At 40.3% G+C, this 24,413-nt stretch overlaps 1 protein-coding gene across 16 annotated transcripts in view; it reads left to right on the plus strand.

Moving 5' to 3' along the window:
* tjp1a (tight junction protein 1a) overlaps positions 1-24,413 on the plus strand; it is a 115,761-nt gene that overhangs the window by 89,446 nt on the left and 1,902 nt on the right. For 7 of the 16 annotated variants that reach the window (XM_071488601.1, XM_071488602.1, XM_071488595.1 and 4 more), the window contains 21 exons: positions 2,646-2,785; positions 3,168-3,273; positions 3,575-3,725; positions 5,463-5,571; positions 5,665-5,884; positions 6,949-7,133; positions 7,571-7,666; positions 8,657-8,683; positions 11,037-11,119; positions 11,434-11,644; positions 12,142-12,242; positions 12,382-12,726; positions 13,631-13,882; positions 15,094-15,930; positions 16,085-16,167; positions 16,389-16,565; positions 16,761-16,867; positions 17,032-17,288; positions 17,642-17,796; positions 17,882-18,102; positions 19,692-19,835. In XM_071488601.1, coding sequence (XP_071344702.1) covers positions 2,646-2,785; positions 3,168-3,273; positions 3,575-3,725; positions 5,463-5,571; positions 5,665-5,884; positions 6,949-7,133; positions 7,571-7,666; positions 8,657-8,683; positions 11,037-11,119; positions 11,434-11,644; positions 12,142-12,242; positions 12,382-12,726; positions 13,631-13,882; positions 15,094-15,930; positions 16,085-16,167; positions 16,389-16,565; positions 16,761-16,867; positions 17,032-17,288; positions 17,642-17,796; positions 17,882-18,102; positions 19,692-19,835 — 4,007 coding nt within the window. The remainder of the gene's footprint in view (positions 1-2,645; positions 2,786-3,167; positions 3,274-3,574; positions 3,726-5,462; positions 5,572-5,664; positions 5,885-6,948; positions 7,134-7,570; positions 7,667-8,656; positions 8,684-11,036; positions 11,120-11,433; positions 11,645-12,141; positions 12,243-12,381; positions 12,727-13,630; positions 13,883-15,093; positions 15,931-16,084; positions 16,168-16,388; positions 16,566-16,760; positions 16,868-17,031; positions 17,289-17,641; positions 17,797-17,881; positions 18,103-19,691; positions 19,836-24,413) is intronic. The other 9 variants (XM_071488597.1, XM_071488598.1, XM_071488600.1 and 6 more) reach the window with 8 other exon arrangements.

Here is a 24,413-nt window from a genome sequence, read left to right on the forward strand (position 1 = left end):
AGAGAACCTGCAGCTACACAGAAACCTAAGCAGATGTGCTATTTCAGGAGGCAGTTGTAGCTGCAGGATGAAAGCTCAGCATGCTGCTGCTAGTTTAGTTGTCTGGCTTACTAGTTGCTTGTCAGTCATGTAATATGACTAGGTTGACCTCAAGTGCTGACATATCATTAGATAGATAGATTGTGTTAGACTGAGGAGTAACCATACTTGTTTCAATGCAGGATGAGGGCAGGTTCACTGTTGCACAGATTACTTCCAATGTAAGTGAATGTTTGTTTTGTGCATTTGATATTTTTGTTGCTCTTTTATCTTTGTGTATCAAATTTATGTCTGTCCGCTAGTAAGAAAACCAATGTTAAGTTAATTTTATTCTTGTTTACCTTTGGACATTTTGTATGACTGGTTAATCCAGTTAGAACACAAATTGCCACAAGAGGAGTTGCACCTGGTTCACACGTGGTTGTGGTTTAGAAAGTAACTGAGGAAATAACTGTCTGACTCACTACACTGTGATTTCGGGGAATCTTGTTACTATCTCCCAGTTTAGGAGGGGAAAAAGGAATTTGACACACTTCCCACAGAGCTTTGCCCCAAGCCAGATGGTTCGCTTAACCTGATTGGCTGTAGGGCTTAGAGGCATTCTTTTCCCTAGGACATAACACTGTTGCATGTTTCTGAATACAACAGATCATCAAAAATGCCTTTTATCCAAAGTGTCTCTCAGTAAGCTTGACTATACTTTGTGCACAGGCAAAAGGCTTCTGTGTTGTCTTTCAAGGAATTGAACTTTAAATCCTCTTAATAAGCATCATGGTTCAACTTACAGATGCATATGTGTGAGTAATTAATTTTTGTTTTTCTTTTGTTGATGATATGTTTAATTATTAGATTATTAGTTTACAAGTACTTTTTTTTTTTTGCTTTTTGACATTTTGTTTGTTTTCCAAGATGATTGTAGTATATCTAGTCAGCTTTTTTTTATAAACATTTCGAAGCTTCTGGGTTGATAAAAATTAAGAAGACTGGGATTGTTATGCAGTTTAGAGATTCTAGTGTGGCAGTCCCATAATTTTTATTATTTGTTGATATCCGTGCAGCCACTTCTATTCCTTCTCCTTCACTCTGTCTGTCCCTCAGTTACTAGGGGTCTCTTGCCTTTACCTGTAAGAATGAGCAAGGCGATTGAACAAAAGCTTCTGTCAAATGGTGTTTGTCAGCGTGAAACCTTTTTTTAGCACCATTCTGCAGCAAAAAACAGCAGATTTAGGCCACAACACACTCTCCCGCTCTTCTCTCTCTCTTTCTGTCCCTCGCTCTTGCCTTGTGCCTCGCTCCCCTTTTCCCCTTGTGTCACACTGTCTTTCTCATCCATCCATTACACACACACACACACACACTCACTCTCTCTCGCTCTCTCTCTCTCTCCCTCTCCCTCCCCCCCTATTGCAACTCTGTTACTTATCCGCAGGCTGCAGCTCTCATTCACCCTTCCTCCTCCACAACAAACTCCCATACAGGTCTCTCTGACGCTAAATGTTCTCAGATCAGATTCATATATAAAACGGAATTGTAGTGAGAACAGCTGGACATATTCAGTGACCTAGAAGAGGCAAGTCTGTGGTGGCAAACAGAGTAAATAAGTTCAGCAGCAGCACAGCTAACAGGTCAGCCCTGAGTATCAGTCATTACGAATAAATGCATGTACATGTACTGTCTTTGCATTTTCCCCCTCCACTATGTTTTCATACTGCATGAGCAAAAGTGAAAGAATGGGTGTGGGAGAAGTTTCCTTGTGTGAACTAGTGGCACAGCTTGCACCTTCACATTCTTCTTCAAAAGCTTCTGACTACAGCTCAAGTACTGTGCCAGCAGCCAGTCATGTGATCAGACTGGAATTCAACCATTGTTTTAAGCTGTAGAGCCTATTCTACTCTGTTAGACATGGCCTACTAGACACACTCTCTCACACACACACACACACACACACACACACACAGACACAGCTTTACCTCATTTATTTTATCCAGGTTAAACAGGAACTTGGACTGAAAACTATCCTATCTCAAGAGTTTATGTTGGACACTTGGTCTCTTTTCTTTCTCTGCCTGTCTGCTTTTATTGGACAGGTTATCATGTGCTCAATAAAATGGGAGTTTATATTAATCTCCAAGAAAAATGTATTTTGGAAATTCAAACATTTATAGATACTGTCTGTTCCAATTAAACATATTATCATTTTCTGGTTGGGAATGTGTTTGGCTATTCACATCCTGCATAGACCACAGAATTAAAAAAAAAAAATTGAAAAAGGAAGAAAAAACTGAATTTGTCTTTTTGTCAGAGCCATGCATCCTCCCTTTAACTGCTTGTTGTCTTCTCATCTAGTTTTCTGTCAATGTGCCCTCATCACACAATTTATGGTCCATGCTGTTTCCTTTTAGGTCCATTTTAGTATCTGTGTTTTCTTGGTGAATTAGCATAGGACAGAACTACATAAGGTCCTTTTTATACACACTGAAGTCAGCAAAGCTGTGGCAGTCATTTAAGGGGTACATCAATTTAAACTGTCAGCTTTAACCTATCATTGTTTATGGCATTGACAGTCCACTCATACTGAATGGCCATGTGTACATTTTTCATTTCAGCCATCGAAGTCGAGATGAGGAGCGCATATCCAAACCAGGGGCCATATCCACACCAGTCAAAAGCTCTGATGATGGGGTCTTGTCACAGGCCAGCGACCAGGCCAGCTCCAGAGATGACAAACAGTTACCTCCGCTGCCTGGTATAAAACCTGCTACTCACCATCATCAGGGATCAGCGTGGTCACTCATATTCATCTCAGTTTTAACTACATTTTATACTTCTCCTTCCCATAGCCAGTAGTACAGTGAAGTACCATTTAGGCCTAAGAGAAGAAAGATGTTAATTGAGACCTAGTCTGCATATTGTTGTAGTTTAACTGACTGCAAATGTTTTCTTTCCTTGTTGAGCTGTGCCTGTTAGCTGTAGGCACCTTAACATAAATTAAAGACAGAGTGAGTTTCAAAAAGTCTGACAGTGAGTCAGAGGGCAGATACACCCTTATAGTAAACTCCTCTTCTGTTTAAAGCTCAACTGTTGTTTATTGTGTAATATTCAACTTGGTACCTTTGTATTTGTGGCAGAACCAAAGCCAGTTTATGCACAGCCGGGTCAGCCAGACGTGGACCTGCCCGTCAGCCCTTCTGATGCTCCTGTGCCCAGTGCCGCTCACGATGACAGTATTCTCAGGTAAATGCTCTCACCCAAAGCACCTCATAGTATTGAGTGCACATATTATTCATGGTTAAAATATCATCGGACTTTATTATTCACTTGGAAAATTAGCCTACCTGCCATATAATTAGTTCCATATATTTAGTTTAAATTCGGTCAGAGACTCTGGTTAGCATTTGTTATGACTTTGTTGTTACACCACACACTCGTTTGAATAGTTGCCCATGTTTCGTGTCTCTTAGAATGATTGTTTTTAAATCCATGACTTGCTGACCTTTTTGCTTAATTCTGTCTGTCCACTTGTGTTCTCCTGCAGGCCGAGTATGAAACTGGTCAAGTTCAAGAAGGGAGAGAGTGTCGGTCTGCGGTTAGCAGGAGGGAACGACGTGGGAATTTTTGTGGCAGGAGTTTTGGAGGACAGTCCTGCAGCCAAGGAGGGGCTGGAGGAGGGAGACCAGATTCTCAGGGTACGCTACACTCAATCACTTAAGCCACATGACTATTATTTTCTTTCTCCAGTTACAGTTAGTCTCCAGTTAGTCTTTCTCCTAGTTTATGAAGAGAATCCCACTTTAACTTAGTTTCTCAGGTACTCAGGTAATGTTTTTCACTAGTTTTTACATGTGTACATGTACACAAAAAATATTTCAGAGAGGATGCAGTTCAGTGGGTTGAAGGAAAGATCCTTAGCTGATGCTTTGATTCAGACTAAAACTGAAATAAGTAGATTGAAGCTGGTTTTCACAGCCAACATGCACTATTTATAAACTTCTGTAACTGTCCTCTCCTTCAACTGAGGGTCTTCTTTTATTGCACACTCACAGTACTCCAAGAAAAAACAGCTCCTTAGGCTACATCATCATATATCAAATATGAAAAAAAAAATTGACAAGGGTAGAGGACAAATTTGGTTTTACCCTAAGCAGGGGTGTGTAAATGTGTTCTTTGATTTGCTTCTCATTCCAGTGCATTGGAATTGTAGTGTGCTGCCCTACTGTTATGTAGCCTGTAAGACTATTATATGGTATTGTTTTCTGTCAGAGTTCATTGCAATTTTTTTCCATGTCACATGTATGAAAGTGGGAAGAACATCTGGTGTTATTGTCAAAATAGACAAGCCATAGCTGCCCACACTAACTTAGATAATCAGTGGTGGAACTATGTGATCCCATGGTCACAATAGTTTTAATTCTGAGTAAAGAGTTCTTGGAAATAGAGTACAATGTATTTATCAGCCTGTGAGTCATTCCCAGGCTGTGCCTCGTGTCAGAACTGCCCTTGTTTCCAATGTGAAAACACAATAGAGGCCATTCTTGCACTCTGACCTCGGAACAGTTGACTGTCTGTTTCACTAAATACTAGAGTAACATTGTTGATAGAATGATGGAAACCCTCTTGATGTCAGTGTTGGATTCATTCTGACATGTTTACACAACAGTCAAGGATTACACCTGCTGTATCTGTGTAGGTCTGTAAATCAGCTTGCAAGCTGAACATTTTTTCCCATGATATTAACATTTACAAACTGTAGTTATCTGATAAACAACCTATGCTTTACCTTATCTCCTTCTTTTCATTAACATACAATGTCTTATGTTCCCCCCAGTCCATGGTGTAGAGCTCTTTTTGGGCCTGTGTGTGTTCTTCCTACTGTACAAACACTTAGTGACTGCCAGGACACTGTTTTCCATCTTTAGGCCATTTCCCTTTGGTTATGGTGTGCTGGTGGAGATAAAGACGTCAAGCCCTCCTTTTTCTGGGAAGAATAAAGGTGTCTTTTTGAGGTTCAATGACTCAGTCCATGTGTTTCTGCTTCCCCTGCTGCCCCTCAAGCAGAGTCAATAAACAGTAGTTATTGTGTTTGGGACAGCAGCAGGAGACGAGGAGGAGGCTGCTCAGTTGTAGCGGGAATACACCTCCCAGGTTCTTTTGAGAAACAAGTTTTCCTCTGTTTCTCTTAATCTGTGAGAAATGAAATGAGTGGTAGCAACTAGGGCTTGGTTTGTTTTTTTGTTTTTTGGAAGTTGTTTAAGCATTTGACAATGGTGATTTAAAAATGGATTAAAATTAAGTTGGCCATCAATCTTTATAAAAACTATATACACTTAAGAGTTTATAATTTGCAGATTTGTCTGAAAGTTCACTAGTCCTTCACTTGCACTCTTAAGTTATTTTCTTCTACCTTTTCTTTTTGGCATGTGTAGGTGAACAATGTGGACTTTGCTAACATCATCCGGGAAGAGGCTGTGCTGTTTTTGCTGGATCTCCCAAGAGGAGAAGAAGTTACAATTCTGGCCCAGAAGAAGAAGGACGGTGAGTGATGGCAGTGTAAAGTACAGTGTTAAAAAACTAGCCCATTCAAACGGTTGCTGTAATTATCTCTTCTATCTTCTGCTTTTTCTTCAGTGTATCGGCGGATAGTGGAATCGGACGTGGGGGACTCCTTCTACATCCGGACACATTTTGAATATGAAAAAGAGTCACCATACGGCCTGAGCTTTAACAAGGGCGAGGTGTTCCGTGTAGTAGACACTCTTTACAATGGCAAATTAGGCTCCTGGCTCGCCATCCGCATTGGCAAGAACCATCAAGAAGTGGAAAGGGGCATCATCCCCAACAAGAACAGGTAAAAGAAGTTTCAGGTTACACCTTTAATACCTGTACAGCTTGTTCTGGCACTTTATGAATAGGCAAGGGTGGAGTATTGAAGCACTGTGGTTGATGTCAGAGTAGAAAGGAAAGATTTGAATGCAAATTATTTCCATTTATATTTTAATCTACTGTATTTTCCACATTTATCATGATTTTTATTCTTCACTTATGTGTTATAGTATTTAAAGTTGGGTATATTTAAAACATCCCATGTGTCAGGTAGATGGTTTATAAGGATCACCTCTGAGATTTGCGAGGGCTTTCTGAGGCATGTATTTCTGATGAGATGTAGTTTACCTTACATCATGATGTAGCCCACAGCACCATTTTGTCTAGGCCCGTCTCAGCAGCCTCTAACAGGCTCCAGCAGGATATGTACAGAGGTTCCTCGCTGTCCTACTAACAGAAAAGACATTTCTATCACATACATTAATGAATACCTCACAGCTCCTCAGCCAAGTTAAACCTCTCTTCCTGGATATTCTTTCAAAATATGAAACCATGAAATCACAGCCAGACTTCAGTAATATTAAAAAATATTAAGAATAATATTTTTTGAAAACATAAATCAAAGGGAGACCATTATTATTCAAAGAATAAAGTCCTCTCCCCTCTAGGCCCAAAGCCTCTCTCACCTTACCCCTGTTTTCTACTCAATTTTTATTTAAAGAAACATATTGACCTCTCTACAGTGATTTAAACAATACATACATTTTAGGAAACAGATACTGCAAAAGATGGCGTTTAAAAGTCAGAGTTTGCAAATCTGTAATGATGTAAATTATACCAGCATTTTATAGATAAGGTTTGTTATTCTTAATGCATCATCAGCATTTTCTCAGTCAGTGATGGCGAATACTCCATAATCAGTTTGACAACCATTTACAATTCAATACTGTACAATGGTGTGACAATTATAGCACCAGTATATTACCATTGTTTTTGTAAGCTGACTGCTGACCTATCTAAAGGTGGCCTAGGCAGCAGTTGTGACTGAAGTACAAACAGCTGACTTTATTCCTACTCTTCTCTGTACAGAGCTGAACAGCTATCCAGTGTGCAGTACACCCTCCCCAAAACACCAGGAGGCGACAGAGCGGACTTCTGGAGATTCAGAGGATTGCGAAGTTCCAAGAGGAATTTGCGGAAGAGCAGGGAGGACCTGTCAGCCCAGCCAGTTCAGACCAAGTTCCCTGCCTATGAGAGGGTGGTGCTGAGGGAAGGTACGTGTATAGAGTCATAGCAGTCAACTGGAGACACCAACATATTCTAATTATTAGAGCAATAATTTACAAGGTTGTCCCTGATGCTTGTGAAATTGAGCTAAATGACCAGTGGTGAGAAAAAATATAAATATATTTCTACATTTACAGAGAACGTAATGTTATGTAAACCTAAGAACAGATCATAGATACTTTGATGTTTACCAGTTATTGAAGTAGACAGGTGGACTGGTGGGTTTGCTTCATTTTGCTCCTCCTCTGGTTATTTGTGCTTGATAGTTTGTATGGCTATACGGTACAATGAAACTGCATTATTGGATTTGACATATCAACAATTACTGATTACAATGTATTATATTCGTACTCCAAGGCAGTACTGTCTAAGTGTTACCTAACGCTAACCTTGATCGCCATGACACGGTCTTGTTCCTGTGCAGCTGGATTCCTCAGGCCTGTGGTTATCTTTGGGCCAATAGCAGACGTGGCCAGAGAGAAACTGGCCAGGGAGGAGCCAGACATTTTTGAACTAGCAAGTAAGTAATAAAGTACTCATCTCCCTCTGTTCTTATCTTTATTTTTTGTGTCAATCCCACTGCGTGTCCATAATGATAGGTGATTAGGCTCTTAATTATTGCATCACACATTGCTAAAGCTAAGGGTTGTATAACGTATCAAATATTCACAGCTGTGGTCAGTATCCAATAGATGCTGAAATCACTGTTGGGTCTGTACCTCTGTTATGAATCCTACATTTTCAAAATAAAACTTTGGAACCAATGGTTCATGTATAGGATATGTAAATATTTTACTAAAGTTTTTCGATAGTAATATGTAATGGTAACACTCATGACTTGTTTCCAGCGAAAATAGACATTCATTATGCATCACTGCTGCCTGTGACTCTTTTCCGCTTTTTAGCAGAAGTCAGAATAAAAGGATAACACAGTAAAATTTATATAACAGATATGTGTATAGATTTAACAACCCCTGCTGTGTCCACATATTTATAACCTACACATTAGGTTAGAGACATTTTATTTTGGTTGGTTTTTCCTTAAAACTTCAATGTTTTTCTGTAGAAATAGGCCGCTTCTATTCAAACAATATGGAATTTAACTCTTTAACTTTGAAGTCCAGCAAATATTTATTATCTACTGGATTCTAACCAGTTTACTTCAGTTGGTCAGTGAGTCAGGTTAGTCAGGATGTGTCTGTTATTACTCTGTTTATTTATAGCTAATTTTTCTCTGTTTATCTTTCATTCTTCCGCACTCCAAGCAGAGATGCACACTTTTCATTTCAGTCTTCATCTGTTTCGTCTTACCTGATGAAAAGCCAGCGTCTTTAATGTGTGGTTGTTATTTCAACACTCAGTATTGAATTGCAATTACTTTAAGAGCACAAACACACATGCCAGTGTGACCACATGTATTCATTACACACCCACATGAAAAATGATTCCATTCCTTGATGTTTATTTACGCAACTACAGTGATGTTTGTGTAACTTTATTTTCTTTTCAGAAACACAGCAACAACAAGGAGGGGAAAGTATGTCACTTAGTGCATCAACTTTTGTTTGTTTTATTTGATTCAGTGAATGGCAGATAATCTATAAACTAGTGTCTGGTGGCTAGCTGCCTATTCAGTAGATGTTTAAACAATAGCCATTGTCTGGTAAATGCGCACAGGGGAATAACACTTGATTTAAGAATTTGCATTTGTCATCACAATTGGCCGTAACAGTCCTATCAGTATATTTCAATGGTGATACCCTGTGTTACACAACTAAACACAGGAGACCTGACTCTGAAGAAACATAATATCACACTGACACACAGGCTGCGCTCCACACAATCAATTGGATACTTATTTTTGTTTTTTGTGGGAAGAAAGTCTACTCCTGAAATTACAGTTAACCCTAAACAGACATAATTTTCAATAAAAATATATCAACTAATGATTGAACAAAATCTGCATTGTGTTAGTACAGATCACACTTTGTGCATGTAAAACCATTTGGGAAGTTTGGAAGTCAACACTGATAAATAGGCACCTTGCTCTGTGAGAGAGTGCATGATTCAGATTTAATTTAATTGTTATTCTACACTCTTAGCACAGTGTAGTCTGCATGGAACAGTGTGTCATTGTGATATCATCTCCTGCCGCTAGTTATAGAAGAGATAAGTAAAAGTTGATAAATGTAAAAGTATACTTAAATCGACACAAAATAAATTTTATAATTAAACTCAGTGGTATTCCCCTACTTAATGTAGGTTGCATCATATAGAATGCCAACAGCAAAGCAGCATGTTGAGCTGTGCAGATTAATATGCAGTGGAAACTGAAATGTATGTAGTGGTCTTAAAAACAGTTTTACAAACCCTGTGTACAGTTAAAAGGAAAACTCCTAAGTAATGAACTATAGAATTGCATTTACTTACTAGACTTGGAATGTTGGCTTTATTTGCACATGTTTATGGATTATTCCACCTTCTTTTCCCTAATAAATTACACCACTATATTAAAAAAACAACAACAAAAAAAAACACAACAGCACATTAGAATGGCAGTTAATTCCAATTAATTTTAGCCTCTAATAAAGGTTCAAATTTACCAATTTTTGAGGCTTTATATAGTACAACTTTCTATATGATGTTGAGGGTTGTTGAACTCATCCATATATTTTCTTTGGCCATTAAAATACAGCATGATGTATAATATAATATAATATGAAATAATTTAGAAAAATGCCCACAAGACTTGGCTCATTGCCATCATGAACTAACATGTAATAGTCAGCATCTCTGGAAAGTTTAAACAGTATATGTAGGTGTTCATATTCTAAAACATTTAGAGCAGAATCAACTTCAAGTAAATGCAGGACCAAAAATTAATGGGTATAAAATGTGGTCATAAATCATCATTTGTCATTTGATGCTTCAAAGTTCAGACTGCAGTTCAATTTTGGCTTGCACTACTACTACTACAACTAACTGTATGCTATTCACAACTTCAGTCAGATTTTGTACGAAGCTGCAAGTGGTGTGTTCATCTTTCTGTTCCAGTTTTCAAAATGCGGTAATGAAAGTATTAAGTCCATAAGTGTTAAAGTCTAACACAATGATGTCCCAATCACCATAAAAAATGATCTTTACAATTCAGAAAAAGAGGGACAATATTGGATCACAGCTTTTACTGTTGAACATTGCTGCATATGCTTGAACCTCTGCATGCATGGCTGTATTTATCTCTTCTTTATGAAACATCTTAATGTCTTGGATAGCCATGACCAGTATTTGAAAATCATAGATTATATTAGAATATTAGAAATTAAGCCTGGCCCCAATTCAAGGCATTACTACAGTGAACATCCTGATGAGATGACTGGCCTTGTTTGAATACTGTGTTTCTAGGCAGGAAACCAATGCTTATCTTTGTTTGAATCAGTAACCTCTCTACACATCCTTGCATAAATCCCTGAGGCTTCAATGACAGTGTATTCTCATTAAACCCAAATGACCCTACTGCTCTTGTATGTGCATATTTCATGTCAGTGTTTCTCACATAACACATTTCCTGCACCATAATTTATACTGTTACATGCAGTTGCACGCACACATTGATTATACACTGAATTTCATTTCCCTAAATACACCCAAACTACCTAATGACTATTGCATGGATTGGCTGCTGTTCTCATTTTGACTTAACTATCAAGCTGTTTTCATAAACGTACACTTGTCCTCTCCTGTACGGAGATTATTATTCTGTATTTAACAGCTCTGTTTATGGGAGTCGACAACTGCACACTACTATGATGTCTAATTGGCACACAGCGTGTGTTTATTGTTGTCTTTCGCACTGATGTGATGGAGTAACTCTGTCCATTTCTTTTCCATAGAGAGCGAACCAAGGGATGCAGGAACGGACCAGAAAAGCTCCGGCATCATTCGCCTGCACACGATTAAACAGATCATTGACAGAGTGAGTGGATCTAGATATACACACACATTGATATAAAATTACACAAAATACAAAAAACAGAGATATAAACATACATTGGCAGAATTGTTATTGTAATGAAAAGATGGCAGTAAGCCACAACAATATACACAACTCACTGCTGCCCTCTGGTGTACCACGCTCTTTAATAGGTACTTGAATCTCAGCAAAGTAGTGGATTTTACTTTGGCTTGTTCACTTGAGCAGCCAATCCAGACTGATGAGCTTAAGATAAATGCTCAATACATGGAAAACATTCATGTTTTTGATCGTATTTGTTTTTTTTGTGTATGAAGGACAAACATGCAGTGCTGGACATCACCCCTAATGCAGTGGACCGTCTGAACTACGCTCAGTGGTATCCGATTGTGGTGTTTCTCAACCCAGACACCAAGCAAGGCGTCAAGAACATGAGGACCCGCCTCTGCCCTGAGTCTAGGAAGAGTGCCAGGAAGCTGTATGATCGAGCCCTCAAGTTAAGAAAGAACAACCACCACCTCTTCACAAGTGAGTCCAGTGTGAGGAATAGATATGTGATCCCGGGGAGGGAGGAGGGGATGGTTTGACTGGCAGAGATTTCACTGGGACACATTTCACAGGCAATCAACAATTGAGTGCTGCAGTGATGGAGGCTGTGGCTACACTGCACTTGTTGTGCCTGGCCCTGTTCTGTCAAACTCCGTATAAAAGCTTGTTCAGCACTGACCGTCACACAAGAGCACCCCCAGGCCCCTCTCTCTGCACGCACTCCTCCTGTCAAGGGGATGAGGTGTGACCCTGCTTTAGGAGCATCTGTTGGTGATGAAGATATTTGAGAGGTCCTAGACAGTGTTCCTCACAGCTCACATTCAATCACTCTAGTACACACACTGGGTGAAAATAAACTTTTAATCATGATGTTATGGATGTACATGATTGCTAAATGAATAATTGCTAGCACTAATTTGATTGGTGTGATGTTTTGTTTTTTTTTATTCTCCTTTGCACCTCCTTTGTGTATCCAGCAACCATTAACTTGAACAGCATGAATGATGGTTGGTTTGGGGCACTGAAAGAGATAATCCAGCAGCAGCAGAACCAGCTGGTGTGGGTTTCAGAGGGCAAGGTATGTCAAGCACACATAAACACAAACAAACATTTAGACAGATTAATAGGTAGTCAGATAGATAAGGCACTTAATAAATCCTGAAGGGAAATTGTGAATTTTTCTCACTCCCTCTCTCACTTTGTTGATTCATTCCCAGGCTGATGGGGCAGCTGAGGATGACCTGGACATCCACGACGACCGTCTGTCCTACTTGTCGGCACCAGGCAGTGAGTATTCCATGTACAGCACCGACAGCCGCCACACCTCAGACTACGAGGACACAGACACAGAGGGTGGAGCCTACACTGACCAGGAGCTGGATGAAACACTGAATGATGACGTGGGTCCACCCACCGAGCCTGCCATCACCCGCTCCTCTGAGCCTGTTCGTGAGGACCCGCCTGTCATCCAGGAGCCCCCTGGTTATGCTGGCTACACAGTGCAGCCGGACCCCCTGAACCGCATCGACCCGGCTGGGTTCAAGGCACCAGTGCCGCAGCAGGTAGCGTTTCTGAGAGCTGTACGTCTCCCCTGTTGTCTGGAGGACGTGGTGTGCGTTAGAAGGGTTTTCTGGAGGCGCTATTAAAGGCACTTTTCTTATTTTTACAGTTATTCTGTCCATCTACAAAACAGTATTAGTGATAAAGTGAAAACTTTTGTGGTCAGGTATTTATTGCAATATATAAATATAAAATTATATATAAATATATACATATATAATATTTATTTAATCTATCTGCCTCTATATGTTTGTTGATTGATGTTTGTGAGCGTGTGTTTTTTATTTTTGAAAAGGAGAAGTTTTACTGTTACTCTTGTACTCTGTATTACCACAAGCTGTCTTAATAGTGTGACTGTTGCTGATGTCACTGGGAAAAGAAGCTTATATTTGTCCAAGTGTCTGTATCAGTACTCACCTATGTGCACTTCTTACCTTTGTTTTACCTGTGATTGGGACTGTGACGATATGACACCAGACAGTATTATGTGCATGTTGGCAATAACCGTGTTAATCCAGTGTAACTGTGAAATGTATGTATCAATACCCGATTGATTGGCCATGTGATACCCAAATCTAAACATTTGTCGTCTCATGATGTGTTAATGAACATAAAAAGGGGGAAAAAAAGAAATTACTGTATTGTAACCATAGAATTAAAATCACAGTAGTATTCTCTAACAATGACAACTTGTCCTGCTGCTAATTCCTAACTCTCACATGTCATTGGTCGATCTCCAGCTACTGTTAAATGTGGAGGCAGGTTATTGGCTGTTTGTATCAGTGTAAGCTGTAGGCACAGGTGAGGAGCAGACCGATGTAGAGCGGCTATGAAGGTAGTAGCTTGTTAGTACTGCACCGTAGTGTGTCAGCGCGTGTTATTAAACATTTCTGAACCACTTCACAGAAAGCAGAGGCCGCTGCCGTCCCTAGCATCCCCCAGCAGCCTGAGCCCCTGGCTGAGACAATGCCCCCTGCTGTCGACGTTACTGTAAAAACTGTAGGGGGTCTGAGCCCTGACGAGGCTCCTGCAGCTCCCCACAGCCAGCCAAGCCCCATCCCAGAGGCTGGCTCACTTAGGAGGCCCTCCCCCCAGCTAGCCCCTCAGAGCGTCACCCCAGAACCTCTACAGTCTGGACTGGCCAGTTCCGAACCAAAGGTATCCATCTGACCGCCTCTGGATGCTTCGTGACCTGGCCCAGCTCAGCTCAGCTCGGTCTGACCTGGCTGACCTCCTGTGCTGCTGTTGCTGCTTCCTGTCTACCTACCTACCTCCTGCTGCCACGCTTCTCTCTCTCTCCTTCCGCCCTGCATGTGTGCTGACCCCAGTGCTGCCCAGAAGAGACAGAGATGCGTGCGTGTGTGTTGGGGTCGTGTTGTGTGTGCGAGAGTGTGTATGTGTGTGCACGTGCCAGAATGCGAGCAAATGCTGGTAAACAACAGTGGTTGATGGCTGTGCTGTTACGCCTACATGTAGGGGAGCAGTGGAAATCCTGCAGCTCTCACTGTTGCTTATCTTCTCTGCATGGCTGCAACATGTTTGCCTCATTCTCTGATAACAACTAGATCTGTTTGTGCTGTATTTATCAGTCAGATTGAATGAATCATTTCCTTGTAAAAGTAGCCAATAATTTTCCAACCATTTTATTTATCTTTTTAAATACAGCCATTGCAAGTAACAAAGACCATCTAAAGAAACAATGTTCTTTGGAATTGGATGGATAATTATTGGTTACTTCTTAAATACGAATATTTAAATATGTTTTTATAAAAAGGGGAAAGTGCTTGTAATTTTAAATATTGTGGATGTTTAAGTTGCCTTTATAATGCATCAAGACAGTGGGTGACATTTTCCCTTGTGAATGCTGCAGTGTACACATAATGTGTCATGAAACCAAAAATTTTTACAGATTGACCAAAGTAGTTTATATAAGATTTCTAAACTCCATTTTCACATTTTGTCACTTAGGACAAAGAAACACAGGGATTTAAGAAAAATGAAACCCATTGTTTTGTTATATTCTTTAAACCTCTTTGTTTATTTAATTTGAGGTTGCAGTGGTACATTGTGATGTTATTAGGCTGCAATGAGTGTTTGGCTGTGCTGCAATTTCTGTTTAATCTAATATATTATACGACCAGTAACCCCTCCCTCTCAGTTTCTCTATTTCAGGTCTTTCGCTTCTTGTTTTCCTCTTCTCCAATTAATTTCACAGATTTGTTTTAATATTCTCTTTCTCTCATCCTTTTACTGACTTTTTGTATGTCCAGTTTTTTATATCACATATTTTATATCTATATGAATAACTATATGTTAGTGGATCCTGTGCAACTGTTAACCTTATTCTTTGTTCTGTATTTGTTCGGTAGATGTTTCAAAAGGATCCATACAACACAGACAACACAGGGAGAATTGGTCACAGCATGAAGCCTGCGGCTTACAACCCTCAGCAGGGATATCACCCTGACCAGCAGCCATACAGAGATTACGACCACCCACCCAGCCGGTATGATGTCAGCAGCAGTGGAGTCAGCAGTGGAGGTGGTTACCCAGAACCAAAGTACCGCAACTATGACTCTAACCCACAGTACGAGAACAGTGTGCCTCACTACGACCAGCAACAGTGGAACCCCTACAACCAGCCGCTCTCTACTGCCAACTCCCAGGGCTACGATCCCCGTTTGCCATATGGTGATGGCCCTGAGTCACAATACACTCCTCCTCTCCGCTACGATGAGCCCCCACCTCAGCAGGGATTTGACGGACGGCCTCGCTATGGTAAACCAACAGGTCCAGGGCCTGTCCGTTACGATGACCCTCCACCTCCTGCCCCAGGGCCTGATGTGCACTATGACCAAGATTCTCACCTGAGTACATACCCTACTGCTGCCCGCTCCCCAGACCCCACTGCCCAGCGGTCTGTCTATAACCAGGGACCAACACTTCAACAAAAAGGCTACAAACCTCAGCAGTACGACCCAGTTCCTGTGAACTCTGAAACCAGCCCCACACCTCCTCCCAAAGCAGAGGTCCCCTCAACTTCCCCTTTGGACGCTCCAAAAGCTGCACCTGCTAGAGACGAGCAACAGGAGGATGACCCCGCTATGCGGCCCCAGTCAGTCCTGACAAGGGTTAAGATGTTTGAGAACAAGCGCTCTGTGTCCGTGGACCGAGCCAGAGATGCGGGGGATTCATCTGGAAACAGGGTAAACTGTTGTAGATTTTTATAATTTATGCTTATGCAGTAACAGTAGATACTAGTGCACGTAGCTTGTGCATTTTATTTTTAATTTCTTGTGAAATTGGTACACTGATCATTTTTTATCTTACTAATGAGCTTCATTGCTTTTGCTCCTATAGGCAGCTGATTTACCCTTGAAAGCAGGTGGAGTAATCCCTAAAGCAAATTCTTTGAGCAACCTGGATCAAGAGAAAACCTTTAGGTGAGCTCTCACTGCTGCTCGTACTGTGTTTTCACTCACCCTGATTTTAGTAATATGGGAATAAAATTGTGTAATTAGTCACTAGTTTTCAGACCATAGACCAATATGCTCAACACCTTTATTCTGGCCATTTGTTATTGTAAATTATTCTCTTGCTCTGCCCTCACCATCTCTGCCTTTCATTTTACCCACTTCCTGTCTTTTTTGTCACACCAACCCAGAGCCCCAGAGCCACAGAAGCCTCAGTCTAAGGCAGCTGATGATATTGTGCGCTCCAACCATTACGACCCTGATGAGGACGAGGACTACTACAGGAAACAGCTGTCTTATTTTGACCGGCTCCAAGTTGGCCCCAACAAACACCAGCCACAAGCACAAACAACCCACAACTACCCCAGGTAATGTTCACTTCCATCCACATTTCCAAGCACTCCAACTATAATGTCACCATGAAATGTCCTGAGTTAGTTTCCTTAGTTTAGTTTCATTGGTTTCCTCTGAACTAACCTCAACATCCTTTATTGTTTTTAAATTTATGTCTTGGTCATGTCTGCTGTGAATCTAAAATCGGCAGTTTTGGTCTTGTGATACAGGACAGAGTCAGTGGAGAAACCAAGTCCAGTGGAGAAAAAATATGAACCTGTTCCCCAGGTGACGCCATCTCTGCCACCAGCCACACTGCCCAAACCCTCACCTGAAGGTAAATTTTATTTAATTTTATTTAACTTCCTAAGACCATACACAGCAGGGAGTGTCTCCTGAGAGACTTGGACACAATTTCATACAAATAAAAACATACATACAGATCACAACTCAGAGACACACGACAGAGCTCTTTGGTTGACCCTTGTGGCTTTTCCACAGCCAAACCTACCCGAGAAGACACTGTCCAGACCAACTTCCTGCCTCACAAGAGTTTCCCTGAGAAGTCTCCAGTTAATGGCACAAGTGAGCAGCCTCCAAAAACAGTCGCCAGCACCGGGGCTCCACCAGCATCCAGCTACAACCGCTACACGCCCAAGCCCTACACCACCTCTGCCAGGCCCTTTGCACGCATGTTCGACAGTCCTAAATTCAACCACAACCTTCTGCCCAATGACAAGCCTGAGATTGCTCCAAAGGTAAGCTGATTGTGGGCAGCCATCATTTTAGTGCAGTAAAGAGGGTCAAATAAATAATGGTGCAAGTTGGGCTTCACTGTTGAATTCCATGTGGACCTATATCAAGAGCAAATGAATAGGTGACAAAATTAATGATGCTATTAATGTGACTTTAGAACTCAGATTTGCTGCCAAAACCTAAACCAAACCAAAACCAACCAAAACCTAAGTAAGCAAGGTAATGTAGTTTTTTTTTTTTAAAATGGGCAGCTGTATGTCAGGAGTGATAATTCATATTTCATCCTCAGTCTTCACTATATAGATTGATATGTCACAATACTGTATATAACTCTTGACCCTTGTGTTTGGAGCAGGGCCGGAGCTCCAGCCCAGTGAAGCCTCAGGTACCACCACAGCCTCAGAACACAGATCCCGACAGTGGTCTGGACACTTTCACACGTACTATGGACCACCGCTCCAAATACCAGCACAACAACATCAACGCTGTGCCCAAGGCCATCCCTGTGAGGTAACAAACTCAGTCTGACTACACACTAAATCGAAGGTATTCAGCTGAATATGATAGTGTGACAGTAAAGTTATCTGCCTCCCAGCCCCAGTGCCCTTGATGATGATGATGATGAAGATGAGGGCCACACTGTGGTTGCAACGGCTCGAGGTATCTTCAACTGTAACGGTGGCGTCCTGAGCTCCATTGAGACAGGCGTCAGCATAATAATCCCACAGGGTGCCATACCTGACGGTGTGGAGCAGGAGATCTACTTTAAGGTCTGCAGAGACAACAGCATCCTGCCGCCACTCGATAAGGAGAAAGGTAACTTATCAAAGGTGGAGGGATGAAGAAGCCATTAATTGTATTTGTTGTGCTTGTTGTCTTTTGGGGATATGTGCTGGCTTTAAATTAGGACTGTGCTGATTGACATTATATTGACTATCAACCAATGAAGGCACAATGACCAATTACAAGTATTATAAGTATCTATAATTAATATTTTTGAACAAACAAACAAACAATGTATCAAATGATAATGTGTTGTTCACAGTGATAAACCTACATCAAATTATCACCTGAATCTTCAGGTCCCCTCAGTTTTAGAGTGAGTCTCAGCTCAATGTGTCGCATAACTTTCAGATATTATCAGCTCCAGAAACCCACTCCACACTGTCTGCTCAGCACTAAACAGCAGGCAGACACAGTGAGTGACTAGCTGGCTAACAAGATGAGGCACTGTGCAGCTAAAGAGCCAGATATTCCCCTCACGAGTTGGTAGAGACCAAAAACAACTGAAAGAGAGTGTATATAGGAATTATATTCAACAGGCCAGAAGTACGACTGCAAGTGAATGATAATGTGCCTCTGTGACTGCTGGATGTGTCAGTAAGCCACTGTTTGCTAACACTTTCACCATATTAACTTAAAAAGTGATGTTATGTTAGTGCTGTGTTCACAACCTGTTTCCGCTGTCCCCCAAGTGATCATGAAATGTGAAATGTATTATTGCAGGTTTAAGTATTTATTGGGCAGTGGGGTAAAATGTTATGACATGAAATCCTATCAGTCTGCTGCTTATGGTAATCTTATTTCTTTAATATTTGTTTTACGTTTAGCTCTAGACTACCATAAGAAACAGTCCTAAATTGTGCTCCCTCCAGTGTTTGTTCTGTTTGTGGGTTCCTCCACATATGTGACTCAGGGCTGAGCCAGCCTCCACTCTGTCTGGTCTTCAAAACTGCTGTAAAGTCACATTTTTGGAATTTGGGATAACTGACTAGTGTGGAAAAGCATGCTGAACTTGGATTAAGTTTAATTTCATTAATCAGTGATAACAGGTGCACTATATGTGATATAAACTATATTAGCATTATTGAAAGGCTCAAATTCTGCATCTGAAATATTAAACGTCCACTGTAGATATCCAGTGCCTTTGCATGGCTGCCATGCAGGCTTAATACACCTCCTGTTTCTCTCACTTTGAGAAGTCACATTTTATATTAAACTAAAGTCTACATTAGTCAAACCCAGCTGAGACTGTGCTGTATCGTCAGCTTCCGTTGCTTGTGCTGCATCTTGTAAGAGCAAGACTGCAAATGCACCGCCCTACCTGCTGCTTGTATTGACTATTAGCAATTAGACAAAATGCCAGTAGAACATCTTAAAGTGTAGATGATTGTCCAACCCTAATCCCAAGAGTCTGTCTGCCTGTAGTAGTGTTATATGAATCTAGATTTTTCTTGCATAGATGGACACACAAGGGATTAAAACCTGTGACTGATGGATTCCCAGTGATACAAAACCACAAGCCAACAAGAACTGTTGAGAAAAAGTGCATTCAAGATCTACTTGTGTTTATATAATTGTAATCATCCTGAGTTTATAATCATGCTTTGTGTTTGTGTTAACAGGAGAGACTCTGCTCAGCCCTCTGGTGATGTGTGGACCTCATGGCCTCAAGTTTTTGAAGCCTGTGGAGCTACGCTTACCTCACTGTGCGTCAATGACCCCTGATGGTTGGTCTTTTGCTCTAAAATCCTCCGACTCCTCGTCGGGTATGCTGTGCTCTCTCTGTTCTTCTGGGGTCATTTGGGCTGGCTGTGTGACAATTTGAGGGTTATGGGTCACTGTTTAATGAGATTTTACCCCTAGTTTTGGTTCTTCTCTTACTCAGATACAACTTACTCAAAAATCTTTAAACTACATCAATTGTGAATTCTCACAAAGCCTGAGAACCAATCTAGGGGGGAAATCTGTTTTTCATATTTATGGCTTTGGGTTGAATCATCTTCATCATTTGTACTAGCTAACTCACCCACACAATCTCTCATTTGCTGTATCACTGTTTTTTATGTGGTATTTATTGATTTCACATGCTGACATTGCAGTATTTCTCTCTTGGTTTTCATCTCTTGAGTCGCCTTAACAAGTTTCTCCTCTTTCATTTAACATGCATGCACCAGATGCTTGGCTGTACAATAATTTAATGTCATCAGGTAGAATTATAGTGCATGCTATTCTGCTAACAGTGATTTTCTCACATAGCCACCCAAATCATGACCTGAAGAACAGCTTATTCAGATCTATTGGAAATTGGGACACTGTCATAACCAATAAAACCTGTGGAAAAAATGAAAAGTTACTCAAAGTACACAAAGGCATCTTGTTAACATGTCGAAATATAGCTATCTATATTTAGCTTCCTTCATCCCAGTGTTTTTTTCTTATTTCAAGGTAGCTTTCACGTGTGAGAAAACAGGTTTTCTTGTCAATTGTTTTTTTTAGACTGGCCTCAGTTTGTTTGCAAAAAGGAGTCCGGTTTTGAAACTGAATTAGGGAAAGATGTATGCAAATACCTAAACCATTTACAGCTCTCATTGGCTACCAGAGATGAGCGTTCAAGTAAATGTCTTAAAATCACTGTAAGTCCACCATCAGCAAATTGTAATCAAGATCATTACACTCATCATTTTCCCCCCATTTTTGGCCTGTTAGATCCAAAAAGTCAATTTTAATGTCTGTTTATGAGACTTGACATAATAGATGCAGTAGTACAGGTTGCAAATAATTAACCACCCAATAAAGAAGTAAAGCCACAAAGCAGATAACTGGAGAACACTGTGTGAAATCCATATTTATAATAACCATTGGAATTGATCAGCACTGTATTCAGGACAGAAATGAGATGAAGAGAGAATGCCGCACAAATCATGTTAATGGAAATCAAAACCAAGACAAACTACTTTAAGTAGGTCATCATTAATCTATAAGGTAACTGAGCAAACAAATTAACATTTGAGAGAGATCCTAGGTTCGAACAGAGGTTGAACTTCTGCAAAGACAGAAAATAAGAACAGAACAAAACTGACTTACTCTTTTCTTAATACTATACTTCTAATACCCTGTCTTCAAAAACAGTGGTAATTTTGGCAGTGGTCAGAATTAGCTGTTAATTAGCCTCATTTTAAGGATGAGACTTGGAGGGCTGAATGACATGTCCGCTCACTCATTGTCCTAATGAATTGTGGGAGGATTATCAGGCTTCGTCGTAATCCTTTTATTGTAAAGCAAGGCCACTCTCCGGCCTCCTCCTGTCTCCTTCTGTGGTTTTCTTTTCACTTTGATTCCCTGCTCCCTTTTTTTTTCTTCTTATACAACTCTTGCATCTTCCTGCATCTCCTCTGTGTCTATGTTATTCTGTGGATCAATGTCTTAACTTATAGCTTTGTTAAAAAAAACTGACTTCCTGTTAATGTAGAACAGAATTTGATTTGAAAACTGCATGAAACTTAAATGTTCAATATTCTTTGATATAGTTGGCCACAGTACATTTACATTATTTGTCTGAAAGTCATTTTTTTTAAAAGGTGTTCTGTGGAGTTTTTTTTACCACTAGTAGTACAATTTAACATGTTTTAATGAATATGCACACGCTCAAGCATGCAGATAATGCAGTGCACGTTGTCGACAATGTCTCACTGTTTCATTTTTCATCTGGTGATAGTAGATAAAACCTAGCAATGCACCAGCTAACTTCAGGGGAGAAGAAGACTGCTATGTGATGTAAACACTAATGTAAACAATGTAGGTTTTATTGACACTGTCAGATTTAGGATTCAAGAGAAATCACAGAAAAGAGATTGATGAGGTTCATCAGTGACCCTGGAAACAACATTCTCATGAAAAGGACCATTTACTGGAAATTTTCAGGAGTTTTCAGACACTTCTTTGGCCTTAACCAGTAGATGTAGCAAACTCACTGAGCAAACTTGAGCTGGTGATGAAGGTCACAAGATACAGCTGCAAGCACTAGAAAAACCCTGTGGACCTTGTGCTGGAAATTTGGTCAGACAACCTTGAAGAAGGAATTTTCATTTTGTTAGTTCTTGAGGATACACTACAGCTGAAACAAATAGCTGATTAATTGATGAGTTGTTCATCAGAATTGAATTTGAATTCAATTCAGCCGAAACTATTTACATATGATTCATTGTCTCAGTTATTTTTCAGGCAAAAACAAGGAACTTGAATACACCACCTTGGTCTCTGGGAATGTTTCCCTACATTTTATAGACCAAACAATTAACAATAGTTGTCAGATAAATTGATACTGACAACAATAGTGAGTTGCAACTGTAGGATAAATTAAATGCATTTTGGGTGGTTTTAGTTGAGAAGCACTAGCTATAAAGTGGAATTTTTATTTGAAAAACTCCACATGGCACCTTCAACTTCATCACTGTAATCATTGCAATCAAGTCATTTTTTAAGATTTAGATTTGTGATACAGTTTTTTGTTGTCATGGCAAAAACTGGACTCCAATTACTGAGTCAGATTTCTAAAATATTCAAGACTCCTAGATTAAACTCTCTATTATCATCTGAAAACTTGATGTGTGCTTTCCAAACCTGAAAAACTGAGGGGAAATTCACATCCATTTCTTTAAGGTGCCAGCTTGCAGGCAGAAATCAAAGAAAATGCCACATACTCATAACTCAGATGCAATTTTTTTATTTGAAGTTTTAAAGACCATCATTTTTGCAGACTGCCTTCTTTAGGACAGAGTTATATCTATTCTTTTTTTCTTCTATTCATCATGTGATTGGACTGTACATGACTCTTTATTCGTGTCTAGTGTGTGTGTGAGAGAAAGAAAATGGTAATGACTAAAGGGCTCTTTACACCTGTCAATTTTGGACTGTTGGAGACACAAGTTGACAGTTGTGAGAGACACGTGGTAAAATCTGTGGTCATCACTCTGAAATGGTTATCCTTGATCGCACTGTGAGGCATTTTCACAGTTTGACTGTCATTACAACGCACATCTACAACCCAAACAAGCAGAGTCAACATGAAATGACACAGAGTACTGACTAAAGTTCAGGGACAAAACAATGGAGGCAGCAGGAAGTTTGTGTGGCAGAGAAGAAAACCTTGCAGAGCTGCATTTTCAAAACATAAAAGCAGCACAGATGGTTGACAGGAGCAATGATATGTGCCTGTGCTCTCGTGTGTTTTCTTTTATTTTTCTTTTTTTTTTTTCATTTTTTGTATTTACACCACAGCGCTTCGGTCCACTGCACATTAATCGCACAATCTGACAGGCTGACACAGATTGAGACCAAGATTTGCTGCACAGTCTAAAGTCGCCTTTAAGGCAAAAATGTAAAGGCTGGCTGGCTGGTGTGGGTTGTTTTGGGCTTACCTAGAGTTGGCATTAACAGGAAAGTTCAAGTAATGACCAATGAGTGGTAAACAGGTTTGTTAACACAAGTGGTGTTTTGTGATGGGTCCATAAAGGAAACCAAGCTAAAGATAGTCAGATTTCTTTGCTAAAACAAGTCAGTAAACAGGTGTGGGCTCCCTCTGAGTTCAACAGTGGCTCAGTCAAATCGACCACCAACACTGCTACGATTCAGGACTTACTACACATGAGCCTTAGTGCTGGGTGACATTTATATCATGCTTTATAATTAGCTCTTCACACACCAGTGGCAGTTAATGCTAGCCTGATCATTGTAAACAATTTGGGGTTCAGTGTGTTGCCCAAGGACACTTCAAAATATCCTAACACTAACCTAACACTTGACAACGGCAGTCTGACAAAACATTGATCTGTAGAACTTGAAATTAAAGATTGCATCTGTGTGTGGTTTTCTCCCTCTTCCTTTAATGTAGCATATCTAAACAGAAGATGGTCCCTGATTATTGTCATATTTATCTCCTCCATATCACTCACCCATTAACAGTGTAAAGATCAGCAGTCGATCTCAATGAGGAGGCTGTATTGCTACTGTCTGTCTGCTGTATTGATGGGCCTCTGCCAAGCTGGCTCTGCTTATTCTGATTGATTACTGGAACTTTCCTCTTGGCACAGACCTGTACGTTTATAATTGCAATTACACTGAGACCTCACAGTCACTGAGGTTAAATTTGCAGTCAACAAGAGACGTTCAATAAAAAAAAAAAAAAAAGAAATCGCTTTTACAAGTCTGTTTTGCTACCATGCTTGGACATAGGCCAAAAGGTTGCAATATCACTTAACATGGCTTGTAGACAACAGATATAATCAAGTTCTGAGGTCAGTGCTGTTTTAAAAGTAGTTCTTGACTTTGTTGTTAAATAGATTTTG

The sequence above is a fragment of the Trachinotus anak genome, unplaced genomic scaffold, assembly GCF_046630095.1.
Source record: "Trachinotus anak isolate AG129_WGS33_773 ecotype Australia unplaced genomic scaffold, CSIRO_AGI_Tana_v1 ptg000011l, whole genome shotgun sequence".
NCBI lineage: Eukaryota > Metazoa > Chordata > Actinopteri > Carangiformes > Carangidae > Trachinotus > Trachinotus anak.